At 37.3% G+C, this 21,660-nt stretch overlaps 1 protein-coding gene across 1 annotated transcript in view; it reads left to right on the top strand.

The window, feature by feature from the left end:
• POLR3B (RNA polymerase III subunit B) overlaps positions 1 to 21,660 on the top strand; it is a 59,841-nt gene that overhangs the window by 4,051 nt on the left and 34,130 nt on the right. Inside the window, exons 4-18 of the mRNA XM_072400410.1 lie at positions 981 to 1,045; positions 1,660 to 1,735; positions 1,848 to 1,948; positions 2,299 to 2,390; positions 4,193 to 4,310; positions 4,881 to 4,989; positions 9,661 to 9,783; positions 10,770 to 10,892; positions 11,630 to 11,764; positions 14,728 to 14,889; positions 15,396 to 15,596; positions 16,817 to 16,979; positions 18,793 to 18,946; positions 20,650 to 20,724; positions 21,135 to 21,233. Coding sequence (XP_072256511.1) covers positions 981 to 1,045; positions 1,660 to 1,735; positions 1,848 to 1,948; positions 2,299 to 2,390; positions 4,193 to 4,310; positions 4,881 to 4,989; positions 9,661 to 9,783; positions 10,770 to 10,892; positions 11,630 to 11,764; positions 14,728 to 14,889; positions 15,396 to 15,596; positions 16,817 to 16,979; positions 18,793 to 18,946; positions 20,650 to 20,724; positions 21,135 to 21,233 — 1,796 coding nt within the window. The remainder of the gene's footprint in view (positions 1 to 980; positions 1,046 to 1,659; positions 1,736 to 1,847; positions 1,949 to 2,298; positions 2,391 to 4,192; positions 4,311 to 4,880; positions 4,990 to 9,660; positions 9,784 to 10,769; positions 10,893 to 11,629; positions 11,765 to 14,727; positions 14,890 to 15,395; positions 15,597 to 16,816; positions 16,980 to 18,792; positions 18,947 to 20,649; positions 20,725 to 21,134; positions 21,234 to 21,660) is intronic.

The following is a 21,660-nucleotide window of genomic DNA, read 5'->3' as shown; positions in this document are numbered from 1 at the left end:
GTTCAAGGATCATGTCGTGATATTTTCTATTTAAATAAACTCACAACATTATTATGGAAATGTACTGGGAGAATATGAGCTGCCATTTCTGTGCACCTTTTCTGAAATTATTTGCCTGGCTCTTTTGTTAATCAAGTGGTTTCAGTACTTTGGTACAAAGACCCAGAGGATGTACAAATGTCAGAAATTCTTAATTTCCAAATCTAAACCTTTCTTTTTCGGTAATTGCCTTAAACAGGAAAGCAATAGCTAGCTGGACAGCTACAATTATTAGGAGTTTAGCATTGGCAGTTCTCGTGACCTAATGCCTAAATGTAACCCTAGCTCCTCTTAGAAACACTGTGCTTGATTTTGTTCCTTGCTGTTTGTGTCCTATTGTGTCGGCTATTCAGAACATGTTCTGGGAACTTTTTGTATTATCCAATCAGATTACCCACAACTTCTCCAAGTGGTAGCAACTGTAAAAAAATCCATAACATTTTGTATGAATGTCAGTGGTCAGCAGGACGAAAAGAAATAGTGTATTTTCTAGCAGGGGAGTAGAAAGAAATTTTATCTATTATATGTGCAGTGATCTGCTTGGCACCTGTACCCCTTTCACCTTTATAGTTGGTGCATAGCCCATGCAGATTATGACCAATGTGCTGGGATTAAAGCTTCAGTATATGTAGTAAAGGAAACTATTTCACCAATGGTATGGGGACATGCCAGTCTCTTGTATTGAACAGACATGCATATCTATAAAACGTTGGTGAAATTGTTCCTTTTTTTGCATAGATATCCAGTAAATTTCAAGAAATCTTGCATGTTGGCTATTTTCTCTTATTTAAGCAATAAAACAAAGTCAGTGGTTCTAACTGTTCAGTAATTTTTAACTTTTTGAACCTAAAAAGGAAAACGCCTGTCTTTAAATACACTTAGTATTTAAGACGGTTACTTGCTCACTGTTTTACTAAAGTATATTTTCCAATTATTCTTAGATTAAGAAAATCATGAAGGCAAATGAGAAGGTGACAAGTGACGCAGACCCCATGTGGTACCTTAAGTAAGTAACTTTCATGGTGGTACTCCATCAAATCCATAAAATTCTGGGCTTCCCTGATAAAATATTGTACCCACAAGGATCTAGCCGTTTCTGGAGGAAGAAAACATGGATATTGTATCAAAACTACACATATATCTCAATTATTTGGGCGTGCTTATGATGCAATTCTTTATAGTTAGGCAGACATGAATTAAGATTGAGGTTCAAATTCATAAAGGATGGCAGTTCTAGCTCAGCTGCTTGTGTTAGCTGTGATGGAAGGATGGCAAGGGATGGCCACAGACAAAGCATACACCTCAAACAGACACTGACTGGTTATAAAAACAAGTTCTAGATCTTCTAGGAAATTGATAAAATGTAATAAACTGCATTCAAAGTTTGGAGCTGTCCAGAGCTGTGGCTGTGATGTAATAGTATCTTCTGCATGTACTACTGCTTCAATCTCCCCTTTCCAGTTGATGCTAGACACAGCATATAAACCTAAAATACCTGTCATAGGGTTCTGTCTCTGCACCACTTAGTAAGAAAAAAAATAGCCACATTGTTGTCTGGATAACATTAACAGTTCATGAAAGACTAATTCTGCATGTAATACATTTTTTTTCCTTTTAAAGATACCTCAATATATATGTTGGTGTTCCAGATGTTGAAGAAAGCTTCAATGTGACCCGGCCAGTATCTCCTCATGAGGTATAAAACTCTTGTAGATTGTATTGTTTTGTATTTCAGAAAAAATTTGGTTGGTTCAAGTTTAGTTGTGACAATCATTTTACCCAGTCTGTACCTTTCTGTTGTCCTCCAGTGTCGTCTGCGTGACATGACATACTCTGCTCCTATCACAGTTGACATTGAGTATACCAGAGGAAGTCAAAGGATCATTCGCAACGCTCTACCAATCGGCAGGTAGTACAAAACAAAATTATTCCAAAATCTACAAATAAATATTTTTTTAAGCTGCTGTTTGTTTATTGTATATAGGTAAAAAAGATTGGATCTCTATTTTTTTTGTAGCTGTATGCTTTCATTTTGGGGTGATTTTCTTACATTTTCGAACAATAGTCTCATAAGTTTCATTTAATGCCCCCACTGTTGACCCAGTGCACACCCTTATACCCAACTGAAGTGTAATTCTTTGTGGGAACCTCAGGACTTCACACATCTAGATTTGCAATTGTTTATATACTTATCTTTGTTTTAAGTTTATTCTGGTTAAATTACTTTCACTGCATTTTTCATCTGTTTCTTCGTTGCAGGATGCCAATTATGCTTCGCAGTTCCAACTGTGTCCTGACCGGGAAGACTCCAGCTGAGTTTGCCAAATTAAATGAGTGTCCGCTGGATCCAGGTCAGAGAAGCCAGTTCTAGTTATGTAGGAGAAGACACATTATGGTTCATTAGCAGATTTTAGCAGCTTGTTGATTGAATTTTTTCTTATCCACTGAGCAGAAGTTCTTTGGGCAAAAAAGACTTTTGTCATAAAGACAGAAAGAATGGTACAACAGTGATTCAAGTTGATAGACAGCAGTAACCTAAATCACTTGTTACAACCAAAGTTTGCAGAATAGCATTTCAGAATTTACAACATGTCGAGCCTTGAAGCAGATAAGCTACAGCTACAAGTAGACTGTGAGGTGCCACTTCTGTCATTTTATGAGGTGGCATCTGCCCATTATTGAAAGTGGGAGCGTTTTCCAGTTAAGTTCAGCTATGATCTTCTTTAAGCAATACATCTCTGAAATGTTTCCAGTTACTTTAACACCCAAATATTTTATATAATGTTGGGCCACCTGTAATCCCAGTTGTTCTGCGTAAAAGAGTAACTCAGAACGGTGGTTTGTTTTAAGAAACAATATCCTGCTATTTAGATAATTATTATGAAAGCCTGAGAACTTCCCAAAGGATTCAATCAGCTCCATTAAGCTTGGTAGATCACTTCTTGCATTTCTAAAAAACAGAAGGAGATTATCCGCAAACAAAGCAGCTTTGATCTCCCCCTGGCCAACAGAAATACCCAATGTATTGGTTTGGATGAAATATTGAGCCAAGGACTCAATCACTGGATCAAATATTAATGGGGAAAAAGGGCACCCCTGTGTTCTACCACCCTGTAAATTAAAGACACAAGACAAGGCCCCCGAGACATGTACCCTTGCCTGCAGGCCCGAATACAAGGCCCCCAGGAAAGTAGCAATAGGTCCATGGAGTCCAAATCTGGATAAGACCATGTGGAGCCAACTCCACTCTATACTATCGAAGGCTACTTCTGTCATTTTAAGAACATGCTCCCAAGGAACAATTTGCACAAACTCGAAAAAATAGGGCAAGAAAAGATGGGGGGGGGGGGGGGGGGGGGGTAAAGTTGCCTGCTGTGACAATCTGACCGTAGGGTCGAAATCAAGAACATGAAAGTATAGATCCACTCATCAATAATTTAGGCCGGTGATGGTGATATAATTCTGTGGGAGTTGTTTTGTTGGCACTGACTGCCAACTGAACATGGTTTAATTGCCTCAGTCTACCTCAGTTTTTTTTTATTTTTTGATGATGTCCATCCCTTTATAACCACAGTGTACCCATCTTCTCATGGGTACATCCAGCAGGAAACATGGCAGTAAATTCTGTACTTTTGTGGCTTTCAGTCACCAGTAATCCAGTTGAGCTCTTTTGGGATGTGACGGAAAGGGAGGCCTCACCACCGTACTAACAGGGTGTACCCAATAAGTATAGTATATATTATTACTAAAATGCAAAGTCCATTTCTGTCACAGATGGAAATTCTATTTCATAATCTATCTACAAAAATTTTTATATAATGTATAAAGGTAAACCCCATCTTTATGGGAAACAAAACAAGTAAAATTTTATATTTAATTTTGTATTTTTTTTTTTTGTAGTATGTATAAAATAACAATTGTATTAGAGTGAAAGCCTAATCCAAGTTACTGTATATACATATAAATTGCAAATTTTGTACATAGCAAGGATACCGTTCCCTAAAGAATGCCTTGAAGGGTTTTAGGAAGTTAGATTAGAACTGGTTCACATCTTTGCAGACACGATGGAGCTTTAAAAGTTTGTGCAATTGAGCAAACCTGTGTATTCTCCTATTGAGCAATATCTTTCTAAAACCGTTTTTGTTTTTTGCAGGTGGTTACTTCATTGTTAAAGGTGTGGAAAAGGTCATTTTAATTCAAGAGCAGCTGTCTAAAAACAGAATTATTGTGGAAGCGGACAGAAAAGGAACTGTTGGAGCTTCAGTAACCAGGTATATAAAGCTCTTTGGTCTTCAGTCTTTCAGAATCTACCATCTTTAATCTAGTCTTTTTGGTTGAAAATCATGCCACATATGCTGTGATATTTGCTAGAAGCAATTGAAATTGTGGGATTTGTTTATTAAATAATTGATTTGCAAGACCTGTCTTTATACATGAGGGCTTTTTCTGGAAATCTTACCTAAAAGAAAGCCATGTTTGTCCTTAAGCTTGAGAAAGAAATACATATTATTATTTCTAAATAAACTGACCCTTAACAGAAGTGTACAAATTGCTCTGACCTATAGAAGGTGTACTGCTATGAGAGCTGAATAGGTTAAACATGCACTGAATGTTAAAAGTGGGCATATATAGCTTATTAAAAAAAAAAAAAAGCAAATATTTTGGGCATTTAAGTATGTATTTGAAGTACATGGAACAGCTGAAAAAGTGAACAAATGGTATCCATGTTAATGGTAATTTCAGATATCCACATTTGTTTCCACGTGTGCTACAGACCATTTCCTTAATATATAGCTACCCCAACATTTACTGTAACTTCTGTCCTGTGTTGTCTTGTACAGCTCTACTCATGAAAAGAAGAGCAGAACCAATCTGGTGGTAAAGCAGGGCAGATTCTACCTGAAGCACAACACACTCTCAGAAGATATTCCCATTGCCATTATCTTCAAGGTCAGTTATTTGTATTGTGGGGCATAAACTTCCGTATTACTGAAATTAGCCAGTGTCGTTATTTTAATTAGCAACTGATTTCTTACTTGCATTTCCTTTTGGGAATATGAAAGAGAAAATAGATGATCCACTATTGCTGTGGACAATGAAAGCAATAGTTTGATATCCCAGTTTTGATCACCGAGCAATGTTATTTGTACAGGGTATGTGTAGTCTATTGTAGAACTAGATGTCAGCGTGACATTTTTGCATCTTTTGAATCCCAAGGTGCTTTGCTTTTCGGTTTTATTTTGGTTATTTGTATTTTACATTTAGCCACTAGAGGGTGCTGGATTTCTTCACATTTTTATATTTTATTAAAGCTGGAAATCATACAATTTGGAATTTATGCCCTTCACAAGAGCTTTACCTAAAGTCTACCCCTGGTATGCTGGTGTTTGTGTGATTCTTAGGCAGAATTTCTTTCCTGTTAGAATAAAACTTTAAGCTGTATAATACAATGTACTGTACGTGCTCCCTGCACTTCAGGACCAGATCCTCCAGTAATCGGTTCTAGATCCTTTGTGACTGCATAATGCCATCAGTAAAGATCGCTGGCTCCGTCTTCCGTCTGCTGGCATTGATTGAAATAATAACAGTTGTTATATATACTCATCATTCAAATCACCCATTCAAAATAAAATTGGGTTCAATTTTTGTAGCCTACATATTTTTTGGTATTCACTTATGGTACCTTCAGAAAACCTGTAATTGTTCACTGTACTTCTAATTTTCCACCACTGCCACATAATTCTATTTTAACTTAACTATTCTTGTTCAACAAATGGTCACACTTGGTGTGTGTGTGTATATATGTATATGTGACAACTGTTATTAATAAACAGTATTTATGTAGCGCCAACATTATGCAGCACTGTACATTAAATAGGGGTATGACAAATTTAGGAAAGAAATAATACATTTTAAAATTGTTGCTTTCTTCTGAATTCTTTTAATGTGTATATTTATTGCTATATCTGTAGACATACACTGGCTGTTTTTGCATATACATATATTATTTAAAATCATTACTATAATATCACAAGAAACTGAGGCTGCTAGAATTTAGACTTCAAGGCTGGAGCTTCTTGCTGAACTTTGTGCTAATAACACACTTTAAAAACAGTCAGTTAGTAAGGTGCTATAAGGAAAACAAAAAACACAAAGTTTTATCAATTTGACAGTAGATGTTACTTGCAGCTTTTCACATTTGTATGTAGCACTGCTCAAAAGCCTGGTCTCAAGGGCAAACACACCTTTTAAACCAGAAAAAGTTTCATTTATCCTACTGTCTGTATCCAAATGCACTTTAATAGATCCTCATGCTGTTAAATGCAGCCTCTGAACTGTGATCCTCACTATCCTATGAAGTCATGAGAATCTTCTGACCTGCGTTTGACATGGACATACCTGCCTATGGCAGTTTATTAGCACTCACCTGTCGTTGCTCTGTCACTGCCAGCTTTATCCACACCACTCTAGATCCTTGGCCATCTTGATTTGCCAGACCAGAATGACATAACTCATGCACGTGCAAATTGAGTTATTAGTCTTGACAATCCTTCCAATATCCTACACTGACCTGCTCATGCACAGCTCTATGTGCTTAATAAATAGATTGTAAACAGACAGCTAGATATGTTTTAAGAAGGAATAACACCCGTCCATTCTACAGTAATAGAATGCTGCTGCTTGCAAATTTTAATTGTAGAACAATTTAAAATTGTTCTGCTTTATGATTGTACTATTATGACAAATTAGGATTGGGGATTCAGATTTGGCAGTGTCTATTCCAACAAGCTGTATGTGACAGACAACAAGAAGTGTGTAGTGAGTGAATGGCTTTACTTCATCGCAAGCAGGGAGTTCTTGGATCACCACATTACTGACAGGGCACTAATACTCTGCTGCAAAAGCCTGATGAAAACATTGGAGTACAGGCTTTGCTCATTATCATCCTGAGGATTCAGTTCTGACTACCTTAAAGCTCCTGTGTGAACTATCTCACAGGTTCTGTCCCTTGGGAGACAAAATTGTCTTGTTTGACCATAGCGCACCTTTCATATAATACACATGCTACATTGCAGGTTAAGGCTTATCTATGGACTTATAACCTCCTAGAGAGCACCCTATGTGACAAATCTTAGCAGCAATTCTCATTGGTTGTCTGCTGAGCTCAGCCTGATATCCCAAGATGTAAAATATAACAAGGTGTCTTTTGAACACTGCAGTTTGGGAAAAAAAAACTCAATTACGTGATCATTACAGTGCAAGCATTTTCCAACAACAATCAAAAAATTGCTAAATTGAGCAAATATGTCAACCAGATTTCTGAGAAAAAAACCACACCCCACCTATTTTTACTGCCAAACGTATGTTTTCACATGCCTGAAGGTTTAACCTCCAGCATTGAGACGGCTTTAATGGTTCAGGCCAGCCCATTATATTCTGTGCCTTTCCAGATGTCTGATCAGAGCCAACAAGCCATAACAGCTGATGGCATAATACCGATATTAACAAATAGTGTAATGAACACAGTGAATGTAATAGGAAGTAGTGCAAGAGAGAATAGTGTTTGACACATTTAAAAAACAGATTGCTCACTTCACGTTTACAGTGCAAGAAATATGGTTAATATACTTTGTTCAGAAACTTTATAGATACATTTCAGTCTGATATGAAATTTAAGCTCAACTCTCATCTGTTCTGCATAGCAAGAAAGGCAGTGGTTCTGCTGAGGTCAGGTTAGAGTTCATCTGACAGTATGGTCAAACTATGTTGCATCCATCTTTTTAAAATCTCATACGGTTGATAAAACAAGTAAGTTGAGGCAGTTAGTGGGATCTCCTAACTTAAAACTCTATTTCTGTTTTTTTCAATTGGACACACTGTTTTGAAATATATTCTGGTAAACATCTTGCCTGATGTTGGCTTTTATTTTCTGGCATTGACGTAATTCATTATCCTAATGCAGTATGTCTGTAATCTACTGCTACCTTTATATCATATCATATGGGGGGGTGGAGTGTCAGGGTTTCCTTGCTCTATATTATCTAACCACAGGTCCCATGTGTTGTAGAATTTGTTATGGTTGTTTTTAGAAGTACAGGTTAAATTGTCCTTGACCATTATCCAGTTATAAGTTTGTTTTTGGTGAACTCAAGGGGAATAATGGAAGCTTTTCAGTAGCAAGCAGTGGTAATATGATCACCCTGTATAAATATATAAACATATAGAGAACTCTCTCCCCCATTATTCACTTTGAGATCATTACAAAGAACAAGAGGGCACTTTCTGCGTCTGTAAGAAAAGAAGTTTAAGCTCTCGATAAGGATGGGATTCTTTACTGTAAGGTCTGTGAAAATGTGGAATCGGCTCCCTCAGGACGTAGTTTCAGCAACTACTATAGATTGCTTTAAGAAAAAGCTGGATGACTTCTAGAACCACACAATATAACTGGGTATTAAGGCTTTAAAGATAACAGAGACTGTTGATTCAGGGAACATCCGATTGCCTCATGGAATCAGGAAGGAGTTTTTTTTCCCCTGTTGGAGCAAATTATACCGGGTTTTTTTTTTACCTTCCTGTGGACCAACTATGTCTTATAGGGTTTTATATCTGGGATATGTTTATTTCCCTATTGGTTGAACTTGATAGACTTATGTCTTTTTTTCAACCTAACCTACTATGTAACTATGTAATCTGAGCTGATAACAGAATATGTTTAATTATTTTAGTTAACTGTTTCGGAGCTATATCCTCTAATAGGGAAAAAAGAGCGCACTCTATTTACCTCAGGATGTTGACCTAGGTGACCGAGTATATTAGGTTGAAAATGCGTATCCAAAACATCTCAACCCTAGGAAATCTCCACTAAGCGTGAAGTGTAGTGCCAGTCTGACCACATCCTCGAAAACAAAGAGGTGGGACCGCAGGATTGGCTTAATAGATCCTAACGGAGACCAGGCATAATCTCATCAAAACCTTATAATTGGCCCTTATCCTGGAAATTGTTTTGGAAATGAACATTGATAGATCTTGCCATTCTTGCTCTTTCCTCTCCACCTCTAAATCTGACTCCCATTGTTTCATATAGGAATCAGTGGTTCCTTCTACTGACCCTCACATTGCTACAGGAAACAGTTTAAATGTGTGTTTCTGAACCATGGCAAGGTGCTTGGCAGTTGTACTTTCTTGATACACTTCTCATTTGCAACATTATTAATAACTGAATTTGACTTGTTTTCAGCCTCTGGGTAACTACTAAAACTGGGAGAGGAAGGGTTGGTACTTGGTACACAGAGATTACAAGGAACATGTCAACACAAAGAAGAGACAAAAAAAGATGATCTCGCCTGTTTATTGCTATTCATTCTCTGTCCAATCACAGGCTGGTGGCAGTGAGGTAACCTAGCTGTGTTGCTTAATTACAGCAAAAAAAATCAAGCTGTATCACAGGGCTGTGTAAATACAATTTGGCCGGTAAATTTATCTCTCATATGTATATGTATAATCTCATCTGATTTTAGATTATTGGGTGCTATGGTTATTTGACTTTGTGCTCATTGTCTTTTCTTTTTTTTTTTTTTCATTCAAACCTTTATTCCATTTGTACTCTTGTTCATTTTATAGGCCATGGGGGTTGAAAGCGACCAAGAAATTGTTCAGATGATTGGAACGGAGGATCATGTAATGGCAGCTTTTGCACCCAGCTTGGAAGAATGCCAAAAAGCACAGATCTTCACCCAGATGCAGGTGTGTCCATTATATTTTAAATGATTGTTACAACTTCCAGATTGTATTTTTGGGAATGCTATGAAGTAATCGTGGCATGCACCCAAGACCTTTTGTGTCTGAAAAATAAAAAAAAGAAATATTCAATACATAACTAAGCTGTTGGAATAAAGCCTACAGCGCAAACGTTGCTCTGGTGAGACGGAACCCTAATTACAGGGCTTTCTTGTTGTGCTTAGCACTAAATAAAGTTTTATGGTTTTTGATTTTTGTTTTCTCTTTTGAAGTAATGCGCTTGGCTGGACCAGAGCTGCCCAGGTGGTTTCAGTTACTGTAATATACTAAGTCCTTTGTTTCTGCCCTATCGGTGTTGGGTCAATCTTGCTTGGTAGGTTTTAGTGCTATGCAGGACAGCTGCTAGTTGTACAAGGGAGAAAGATGGATTTATTAACCTGGCCGTGTACAGTTCCCACACAGTCTTCAAGAAAAACTTCAAATACTTTGCATTTATATACATTCACAGTACATACCTCTAGCATAATCATAATTTTATTTACTTTACCTTTTGATCCAAAATTCTTCAGCTGCCCTGTTAAGCCCTTGCAGGCATAAGACAGTATCTGATATGTCTGGATGTGGATAAGTATGCAGATCATACCATGACCGCACCGGACCACTCGGCACTATTAAGTCAATCAATGCATATTAAGTCAATCCATTACTCCAACAGTAACTACCTTGCTCTCTAGGACTATTACTATGTGACATGCACCTCCAGTGAGACTATGGGGACCTGTGCTAATGCTCATGGTCCATCATTGTAGGTATAGGCAAATGTCGGAGCTCATGCATACAAGCATGAAATGGCACAAAGACGGATAGATGGAGTAGATCAGCAACACTGAAAAAGTCAACAGCAATTATAAAAAAAAAAAAAAAAAAACTCAAACACTGCAATAATATTGCCTATAACCTGTGTTAAATTGATTTCTCTTTTTTAATTACAGGCTCTAAAATATATTGGAAATAAGGTTAGAAGACAGAGAATGTGGGGAGGTGGAGGCCCCAAAAAGACCAGAGTGGATGAAGCCAGAGAACTTCTTGCATCCACTATACTCACTCATGTGCCTGTAAGTAATTTGCCTCTAACAATGACTGTATGGGACAGAAAATATATTCTTTTATTGCCATAGGAGATCAGAATGAACTCTGTTGGGAAAGAGTTTTCTTGCAGGATAAAATAATGTCCGTCATGGAATGTTATTAATTCTATTTGTAGAAAACAGGAGGCAGAGCTTAGTGGTTGCATCTTCTATACGTTGGTAACATGTCCCCACTGAACTTCCTTATTGCTTTTTAGTGTTATTCCCTATGATAACCAGTATGGAGGTGCTCATACGGCAGGGTAATTAGTAATAATGTGGTTACTCTACTCGAAGCCAGACATTAACCATAACAATTCCAATAAACCAGAGGGTATTTTGTTAGTTTTACATATCCCTCAACATGCGGGTAAACCCCAGAGCCAACAGCCAGTCAGGGCCAAGTCCAATGTCCCAGGACAAAAAGTTTGGGTGAGCCTGAGGCTGTCCAAGGACCTAGGGCCCTAACATCAGAGGATACAGGTTTGGGAGTATGTGGAAACACCAGTTTGGTTTATTTGAGACCGCGTCACTTTGTTATCCTACCCATCTCAGAATCATTTTTTTTTTTTTGACAATGTACCAATTGTATTGTCTGTTTCAGAGAATATAAAAGTAAAAAATGGCACTGATCTAAATATAAAGGCTGTATCATGTAGTAAGAGAATGTGTGACTTCAAAATGCATGTAAACTGGAATTATTCTGTTCATTTTTTGTTTTCTAGGTGAAGGAATTCAATTTTAGATCAAAATGTATCTACACGGCAGTAATGGTCCGCAGGGTAATTTTGGCCCAAGGAGAAAATAAAGTGGATGATCGAGATTATTATGGCAACAAAAGATTGGAGCTTGCAGGACAGGTAGGTGTTTAAAGACCCAACTAGTGACTAAACTTACCCTAAAAAGCTTTCCTTGCAATCCCCCCTTGAAACAACTCCACCCCCTATACAAAAGTATATATACAAGCATTTCAGAGGTTCTTTGATCCAGTGACATCACAGTTCCCCTTTGACCTCTTCTTCTGTCAATGGGTGGATCCTTTAAGTGTACCTAAACTCAGAATTTTACATAAAAGGATAGACAACCCTTTTATCTTATGTAATCTGTGTGTGTGTGTGTGTGTGTGTGTGTTTTTTTTTTTTTTTTTTAAGCCCACTCTTGCATGTGCAGTGGGATCAGCAAGTTTTTTTCCCCCAATTACGTCACCCGATCTCGCACCTGGGTCGGGTGACATAGTAAAAAAAAACCCGGAAGAAGACAAGATGGCAGCGGCTGGAGCGCCGGCCCAAAACATGGATACCGGGATGGCGCGGGACTCGATGGAAGAGCCCTTCGGACCGATCGACTACACTGCGAGATTGAAGAAAAGTGTAATTTTTTTTTCTTTTGACCATTTTTTAGTTTAGTTCCTCTTTAATAATGCAGAGAGTTACCCTAAATAACAGGGTACTGATTTGCAGAATTCTAAATTGCTAGCAATATCACTGGAGTGGAGGATGAGCATATAGGTTGGTATAGCAGTCATTTTTATGGGTGTGGAAGATGCTTCTTTTTTTTTAAATGGTGAAATTGAGCTTTTAAGAGTTTTGCACTTCTGTGCAACCAGGATATAGGCATGAGGCAGGGAATAAAATTCCCTTTTTTTCACTTTTAACTATTCATATACGTATTTCTGGAGGTTCTGCTTATTCCATTTTCGATTTTGTTTTAATTCTTTTACCTGCAAAATTTACTATACTAGACTATAGCCCAGGATGAGAAAATTTTTCTTTTGTTTTCGATGTGTGGCTCACATCCCTAGCAGTAAAATGCATCTTTTGCTTTCCAGAAAAAAAATCTGCGCCGAAAACAAAAGACTTAAATTTTTCACAATGGGATCAGATCTGTGGAAAACACAGCCCAGGCAACAATGCAAACATAAGACGCTATTGTGCAGGAAAAGAAAGGGCCGAAAACAAAATACCGTGGTTTTGCTGCTAATTTCACACCTCATGGGAGCAACAAGGATGAAATGGGTTCCAGCTTTAGATAGCAGATGTGAATATGCAGCCAAGCAATATTATTTTATTTTTTTTTCTGTGAGCGATTTAGCTTCTGTCACCAGAGGATTGGTGTAGGCCTCAAGCCAGCAGCCGAAGTGTTAGCAAAACCCGCCGATTGGAGACTTAATCTTTTCACCCTACTGTCTCCCTTTTCCTCGTGCGTTCATTATTCGCAAAGCATTACCCTCTGTCTCTTTTGTTTCGCCATATTTTTTTCTGCCTAATACAGCTCGCTTTGTGCGAAGGAGATACGGCGCAGGCCCCAAAATCCAGCACCCTGCGCGGCAAGGGATTTCTACCTTGTGACAAAAGAATCCTGCCTTGACTTCATAGATTGCCTAATCCCAGCTGTTGTGATAATGTAATTAAGGCGGCCTAATGTCTTTAATTTTGCAATTGGTTTGTGTGAAAAGGAGAATTTGGCACTCTAAAAAGCTTTAGTGCTAAATAGCAATCTCAGGGCACCTAATTAGAATTCTCTGACATTAAGCTAATTGGTGAAACTGTTGCAGGGATTTAAATTCTTTCATATTTTTTTTTAGCCTCCCTCCCGCTTCGGTTATTTGCTGTCTTATAAACTGTTAAGTCTATAAAGGTTGTCCGTTAACCCACGATGTACTGGGGAGATGTCATTTGTTTAGAGACCAAAAAACCCAAAATACAAGTTAATTTATATAAACTCCATTCCTTAAGTGTTTTTTTTATGTTTGTTTTCTAATCTAGCAAAATAAATAGTGTAATAGCCTGAAATTCATTCTGTACCAGTCTCTTGCAGCTACCTATACAGCAGAGCTCAGTTGGGGAAGCAAGAGGGCATAGGGGAAAAAAGATGGGCTGTTCATTGAAAGAATGGGGGCAGAATAAAAACTTAGTTGTGTTACTTAAGTATAGTAGAGAAAAGCACCTCCAAAGACTACCTGTGCTGTGTAAGTCTTAGGCATGATGATTTTCATTGTATTCTACCTGTGTGTAAAGCTACATATATGTCTGTTAACGTTCACACAGCTGCTTTAATATTTTTAAAGTTGTCATTTAGACCAAAGTAAAAGGTGTTCTCTAGATAAGACAAATTCTCTCTATCCCTCTACTACATATACTTGCGTAATACTCAAATATAAACCTATCCACCTATCAAATATATATGGCTACTTCAGTTAATAGTTTACAAAGGGTACAAAATGCTAACATTTAAAACAATATTTAATAGAAATGCCAAACACATTACATGAATAATAAAAAAAAAACATTAATATGTGGCTGTATATCTATGGTGTGACATTTTAAAACATTTCAAAGTACAGAAAGTTTAAATCACATGGCCTCTCCCTGAATATATTTTTTTTACCCTCTTTTTAACAGGTATGTTGTACTGTTTTTGTTATAATGTGGGTCACTTGCTAATTTGTGCATTATTATTGGCCACCAGTAGATGGCATCATGGTCTTACGTAAAGTGTGTAACAAACTTTCCAACAACAGAAGTTTGTTACACACTTTACATGAGGGTAAAGCATAAGCACATCTACTGGCGTGACATGAGTATATTATTTTTGTAATTGTATTTTGAGGGGAAAAATTGTTTTATACAGTTTATAACTGTGTTTATTTAGAAAAAGTTTAAATTTTTTGTTTGAAATGAGGGGGTGCATCTATGTTAGTCCAAGGATGATTTGGAATATTGGAAATCATGAAATATAATGAATCATTTTTAGTATATCAGTTTGGAGTTTTGTATCTGTCAGTGTTATGTGGCGCTTACTAAATCAAATTATTTCATTTCAGTTACTCTCCCTCTTGTTTGAAGACTTATTCAAAAAATTTAACTCTGAGATGAAAAAGATTGCAGATCAAGTAATTCCAAAACAAAGAGCAGCCCAGTTTGATGTTGTGAAACATATGAGGCAAGACCAGATCACCAATGGCATGGTGAATGCCATATCTACGGTAAGTGCTTTTTTTATTTTTTTTATTATTTTTTTTTAACACGATGTAACCGATCCTCTTGCTAGCATTGGACTAAGCAATTTAGGTAGTGTAGTGTGTTCTCGTTAGAAAGCCCAATGTGGCCTGTAAATAGCAGTACCCTCTACTAACTTATTACAAACTCATCACGTGTCGGAGGATCTGGTTCCTGAAGCTTATACTGGATATTTTGCTTCCTCCTTTCTGTCTGGTTATATAACCCCTGGCCAAAATTAGGATATCGCTGCTCTTGGAGGATGTGCATTAAGCTGTTTTACTTTGCCAGAATTATCAGCTGGTAAATAGGTTTTGTGCCATATAAGTAATTCTGTATTGTAAAACAAACCACCAAAAAAAAAAGTTGGTTTCACATTAGTGACATTTGTGTTATGGTTGGATTTTCTATTTCTAAGTTTATATTTCTAAAACAAAGATTTCATATACAGATAAATATTTTTATTGACTTGTGATTCTTTTGTTATTTACAGGGGAATTGGTCTCTGAAAAGATTTAAAATGGACCGACAAGGTGTGACACAAGTGCTGTCACGGCTGTCTTTCATTTCAGCTCTGGGAATGATGACCAGAATCTCTTCTCAGTTTGAGAAAACGAGGAAAGTCAGTGGCCCCCGATCTTTGCAGCCATCTCAGTGGGGAATGTTGTGTCCGTCCGATACTCCAGAAGGGGAGGTGAGTTTTTTTAATAAAATGTAAAACTAGCTTAACTAAAAATATATGTAAAACTTAAATATTTGTATTTTGTTCATTGAGGGAAACAGTATTTCATATTCATTCGTTATGAGTTATATTGCCGCCTAGAGGACCATTGGCCACCAGTCACAGAACAATCAAAGTCAACTTGCTTAGTCTTTTAGGAGGGTGGCTTTTCCTCCATTGTTTCCGATGTGACGAATCAGATTCCACGTTAGGTATCTTAGAAGAATGCATTGAAGGCTGCTTTTCATACACTATACCTGCACATAGAAATTAGAAGTTAATCCAATACTGTGAAAAAAATAATGAGTTTGGTAGACATTATATTTTTTATTAGGTTTTGGCACCCATTGGGCCTGATTTATTAAAGCTCTCCAAGGCTAGAGAGAATACACTTTTATCAGTAAAGCTGGGTGATCCAACAAACCTAGAATGGATCTGGTCCAGGATTGAAAACATTTGTTAACAAATAGTAAATTACTTGGTAAATAAATGGTAAATAAAAAATCCATTCCAGGTTTGCTGGATCACCCAGCTTCACTGATGAGTGTATGCTCTCCAGCCCTAGAGAGAATTAATAAATCAGGGCCATTGTTAACAAATATACTATACTTAAAAAGAAAGTGGTACCAGGCAACCCTATTAATTATCAGGCGCATTGCGGGACTCATGACAAACTCAAGGGAAGTTGCTAAAAATGAATATCCAAACATAATTTTAAATTTTAATATACTGCAGCTCACCAGTCCTTGGATATGGTGCTGGTGCATATTTCTTTTTTTCTGGCTGCTAGAATTTAAACAGAATTGATAGATCTAACAAAGTTGTTCTTTGTCCAAGCTATCTTTTATTACACTGCAAATTCCCCACCCCCATCTAATGTGGATAAACTGTAAATTTGTAATAAAAATTAGGAAAGAAGGCTAGGCTGACATCTGCTCATCCATAGATAGTGTTGTCTGCTTAGGATATTGAAGTTGAAGTCAAGAGGAAAAAAGTTAGCAAATGCAGCCTTAGTACATACAGTTCTAAACACAGTTCTTAGTACATCAATGTAGATCAAAGTCACCTTACTTTCAAGTATGGCCAAGCCAGTGTGCATACATATTGGAGGGAAAAGATAAGTGTGCATCAAAAAGGTATACCATTGCCACAAAATACCCAATAAAAATGTCTCCTATTACATTCTATTTTAGGCTTGTGGTCTAGTGAAGAATCTTGCACTAATGACACACATCACAACTGATATGGAGGATGGTCCAATCATAAAGTTGGCTGGAAATCTTGGCGTTGAAGATGTCAATCTGTTGTGCGGTGAAGAATTGGCTTATCCTAATGTATTTATTGTCTTCCTCAATGGTAATTTACAATAATTGTTTAGCTGTTAAAGATGCACTTTCACATATAGAATACTTATTCATATTATCTAGCTCTACTGACCTAAAGTAACTTACCCTTCTCTCTAGATGATAATTTTTACCAAAAAAAAGGAATGCAATAAAATTCTGAAAGATGTTCTAATGTTTAACTATTCTATCCAAAACTTTTAATAAAAAGAAAATTTGAGCATTGCATAATTTTAAAGGCTTTAAGTTATGGGTGTCAAACACAAGGCCCAGGGGCCGAATCCAGCCCACGGTGACTGTGCCGCCTGACATTTGCAGGCAGAAGGATCCCATCTCGGAAAGCTACAGAAAGCAAGGTTGAAGCAGGGTGGTCCACACAAGTGCCTGACCGCGCTGCAGGCAGAAGGACCCCCAGTTGCTTCTTCACACTCCTGCTAAGACCCAGCACGACTGTGACAGAGTCCCGATCCTGCTGCCAGTAGTATACTGCTGCTGCTCCAGGTATGGAATCCCAGTGGGATGCTACATTAGCAATGTTACCAGACTCCACCTCAGCACAGTCCGTAGCTCCATTCCCCTCACATGGACAGGCCAGGATAGTTTAGGTACACCAACCTCAGAAAAAGCTGCTAAGAACAAAAAAGCAATCACTCCCAAAATGTCCAACAAGAGAAAAGTTGATGCAAAAGGGAGACAATTTAATGAAAGATGGAAAAGCATGTTCTTTTTTTCAGAACATGATTAATGCACGAGGATGGCGTGTGATATGGTGTCTCAGGGTGAGGTAGCGTCCCCCTTGAGGCAGTGGTTCCTGGCATGAGGAATCGGTAAATGCACAGCAAAATCGCCACAGGTGTGGACCTATTCGTAATGGTTCTCTCTCCAGAACTAACAGAGTCGGGGTTGTTCTGGGTATACTAGTAGTAATGTCAACCACTCTGGTACATGCTGGCACTGGAGCTTACTAGTAATGAACTCCTGCTGTAGAAAAGTAGCAAAGCATGCCTTACTGGGGAGGGGTTAATTCAATAAAAACTCTTCATAGAACATTAGTTTATGTATAATTAAATTATCAGTAAAGGCTATTGGGAAAATGGGTTTTGCCATGTGAAGTTTTTTTTTTTGTAAAATTAAAGCAATTTTTATCTTCACCCTTTTATACACCGGATGCATCAGGTTTATAATTTCTATGTATGTTGCCCCCTGTAGAGTGAGTGACTCACAGATTGTAAAGCCCCAGCTATCTCCTCATTAGTTTAGAGAGATCAATGCAGATAGAGTAGGAGAGGAGACTGATTAACACGGTTTGTGTAAGCGATTATAAATGGGAACATGCAAGTAATTATTTTCTTTATGAAATTAAATCCTTCATTATGAGCTGCTGTTGTAACTGTTCACAGATTTAAATAAAGCCCAGTGTGAGGTCTCAATTATTATATTGTATTTATAATCATATGCGTATCCCTAGACTTTAGAGGACCCTGTGTGAAAATACTTTACCGTAGGAAAGGTAAAAGTTGGCCATCAATTTGTGCCCATAAAAAAAAAAAAAAAAGTCAGCGTTGATGTATATGAGGGTCTTTATTTCTGCCTGTGTATCTCTCACCTTCTTTTTCTTGATCTGTCACTTAGAGATTTTTTTCCAAAATATATTTTGTATTAGGTGGGGTTACAGGACTCAAATCCTGGGATTTGTGTACAAATAGTATTAAAAAGCGACATGGTCTTTTTTGACTTTTTGTTTTTAGAAGTGTACTACTGCTTTTTTCTGTGCCTCTGCTGTGTGCATATTGATTTGTCAATATTTTTTTTTTGTTTTCAATCAGGAAACATTCTTGGAGTCATTCGGGACCACCAGAAACTGGTGAAAACATTTCGGCTGATGAGACGAGCAGGCTACATCACTGAGTTTGTTTCTATTTCCACCAACCTAACAGACCGCTGCGTGTACATCTCCTCGGACGGTGGCCGGCTGTGCAGGTCATTATTTTCATCTTTAAGAGCAAGGAAGAAATAATTAGTCTAAATAATAGCCTTTGGATAACAAGAGCACTGAGCACAGGCAGTGCTACGCAGCATTCTTTAGAGGCGAAGAAGCACCTAGAGGCCACTGCTCCTTTTTCTTTCTGCTTCTTATTCCGAGCACTCTTGACTTTTAAATCTCAAATGCCAACTATTGTCTATGTGTCTCCTCTTGGAGGTGAGTCCCCAATAGGCCACACGCCTCTGTTATCTGAGTGTTCAATAGACCTTCACAAATGCTCTTCCTGCACAATCATGTTCTGCAACCTGTGGTTTTCTAATCACTTAGTCCAAAGGTTTCCATCTGGATCTGTAATTGAAAGCTGTAGTTTTTTTTTTTTTTTTCTTTGCAAGCTCAAGGTACATAAATTTATATATATATATTAGAAATGTATGTACCTTGAGCTTGCAAAGAAGTATATTTCTATTATATGTATTTCTAAGAATATATTTCTATTTTATAAATATATATATATATATATCTGTCAATCATTAACAGGTTCATTAAAATAAATAGAGACATCATTTATCAAAGAATACAGGCATAGGCTGATGGCCAACACACACAAACAATTACCACATTACCATCTTGTTCTGAGTAATAGAAGTGTCATTTTGCTGCCAATGTGGCTGAGAGCCTGAGCTTCAATAATGGCTGCTAGCTACTTGTGGTACAGAGACTGGTCCCTTGAGTTTTTTTATGAACTGGCCTACTCTTCCACACACACAACCCCTTTACCACATCCTCAACAATGTGAGAGAATAGAAATATTTGAGCTGCTGATTGCTTTATTTGGCTGATATCAGTAAATTAGGACAACAGGAGGAATGTGTCTTGTTGCTGATAACAGACAAATACTCTGGGATTTTGTTTATTACTCTGCATAACACCCACGTCTCTCTTGTCCTCTGTTTTTTTTTACATTAGACTACTTAATATAGCTCTAAACCTAATCAATAATATCACATATACATTTTATTAAAATATGCAATTTCAAACATGCATGTTTCATGCAACCCACCCCTATAGTTTGTTCTGTTGGAGCTGGAGCTAAACACCATTACTAAATTCTTGTATGTAAGTTTCAAATGTAATTTACAATTTGTTTTTTTAATCTGCATATTTTAGTAAAATAACTGGTGGTTCTGGCACCCTGTTAAGATATTTTTTATTACAACATGACAACACTCTGTATCTCCCAATTGTACACCAGTGTTGTCACCTTTTCACATACAGACCTGGTTTGTCCCACAAGTGGTTGTGCTGACAAACCTTGCAGAAGCAGTCTGCTGTTCTCACTTTTCACTTGCTACTCCTGTTGAACTAAGTTATTGGTGGGCAAAGAGACCTTGATCTGACAAATAACATCAGTTAATAAACAATGTTCAAATGATATATCAAACATCTTTCAGAAATGGCCTACTTTTATTCTTTTTTTATATTGAATCTCTTAGAAATACTGTTTGGTGTATGCCCAGCAAAGGAGTTAACTGACCCACTGTTATCCTAAAGATTTGGCTTTCAGGAAGCAGTAGTACAGAGCCACTAAGGTCTCCCTATATTTAAAATATCTCCCTGAATGCATACTATACTTAAAGGATATACTATTTGAATATTGGTTTAGTAAGTATGTGTACTAACAACCTGTTCTTCTTTCCAGGCCTTATATTATTGTCAAGAATCAGAGGTCTATGGTGACCAACAAACACATCCAGGAACTTTCTCAAGGTTACAGGTATGTTAGTCATTAGGCTTCAGAAGTCTCTCTGAGATGACTTCATTAAGGAGAAATTCCAGACACACAAGGTGTTTAGGTCCGTTTGTTGTCTTGTTTGTTCAAGTAATATATTAAAATACAGCTGCTTTACTATTAGGAATTTTCATTATCCTCTGCACACTCAGAACCAGGCTGAAAATGAGCTGCTTAACCAGACTCTTCTACACTTTGACATTTTGGCATTCTGCATGTTTACTCTGGGCCACTGACTTGAAAGTATTGAAGAGCATTGAAATGACAGCCTGGCATCTAGCTGTTTGTTATGAAAAGAGGTCTTAGGACAAGGCAGTCTTTTTAGCAGTGACAACAGGGTTTGAAGATTTAGGTACAGACAAGACACAACTTCTCATAATTTTATCCATTTTCAGGAGCTTTGAGGATTTTCTTCACGAGGGTCTTGTTGAATATTTGGATGTAAATGAAGAGAATGACTGTAACATATCTCTCTACGAACACACCATTACGAAGTAAGCTATAGTAATAAACTATCTACGGTTTTATAAGTGGGTGTACACAACCCTGTTAAAATGCCAGGTTTTTGTGATGTAAAAAATGAGACCACAATAAATCATTTTAAAATGTTTCCCACCTGAAACCTCTAACCTGTGTAAAATGCAATGGAAAAACAAATATGTTAAGAGAAAAAATATAAATATTAAAACATACCTAAACTCAGAATTTTCACTTTACATAAATTGGTAGACAAGGTAAAAATCCTGTATTTTTTTTTTTAAGTGTAATTAAAAAAAAAAAAAAAAAAAAAAAGGGTGCAACACCAACTACGCAAAAGCCTCCCGGGATTCCTATGTCACGCATCCTGGGAGGCTCTTAGGTGCTGCTTCTTCGCATGCCCGAGCATCTCATCTTGGGCATGCGCAGAAGGAGCCTTTTTGT

This window comes from Pyxicephalus adspersus, chromosome 2, assembly GCF_032062135.1.
Source record: "Pyxicephalus adspersus chromosome 2, UCB_Pads_2.0, whole genome shotgun sequence".
Lineage (NCBI taxonomy): Eukaryota > Metazoa > Chordata > Amphibia > Anura > Pyxicephalidae > Pyxicephalus > Pyxicephalus adspersus.
The sequence above is the reverse complement of the archived record's forward strand: the minus strand, read 5'-3'. Positions and strand labels throughout refer to the sequence as shown.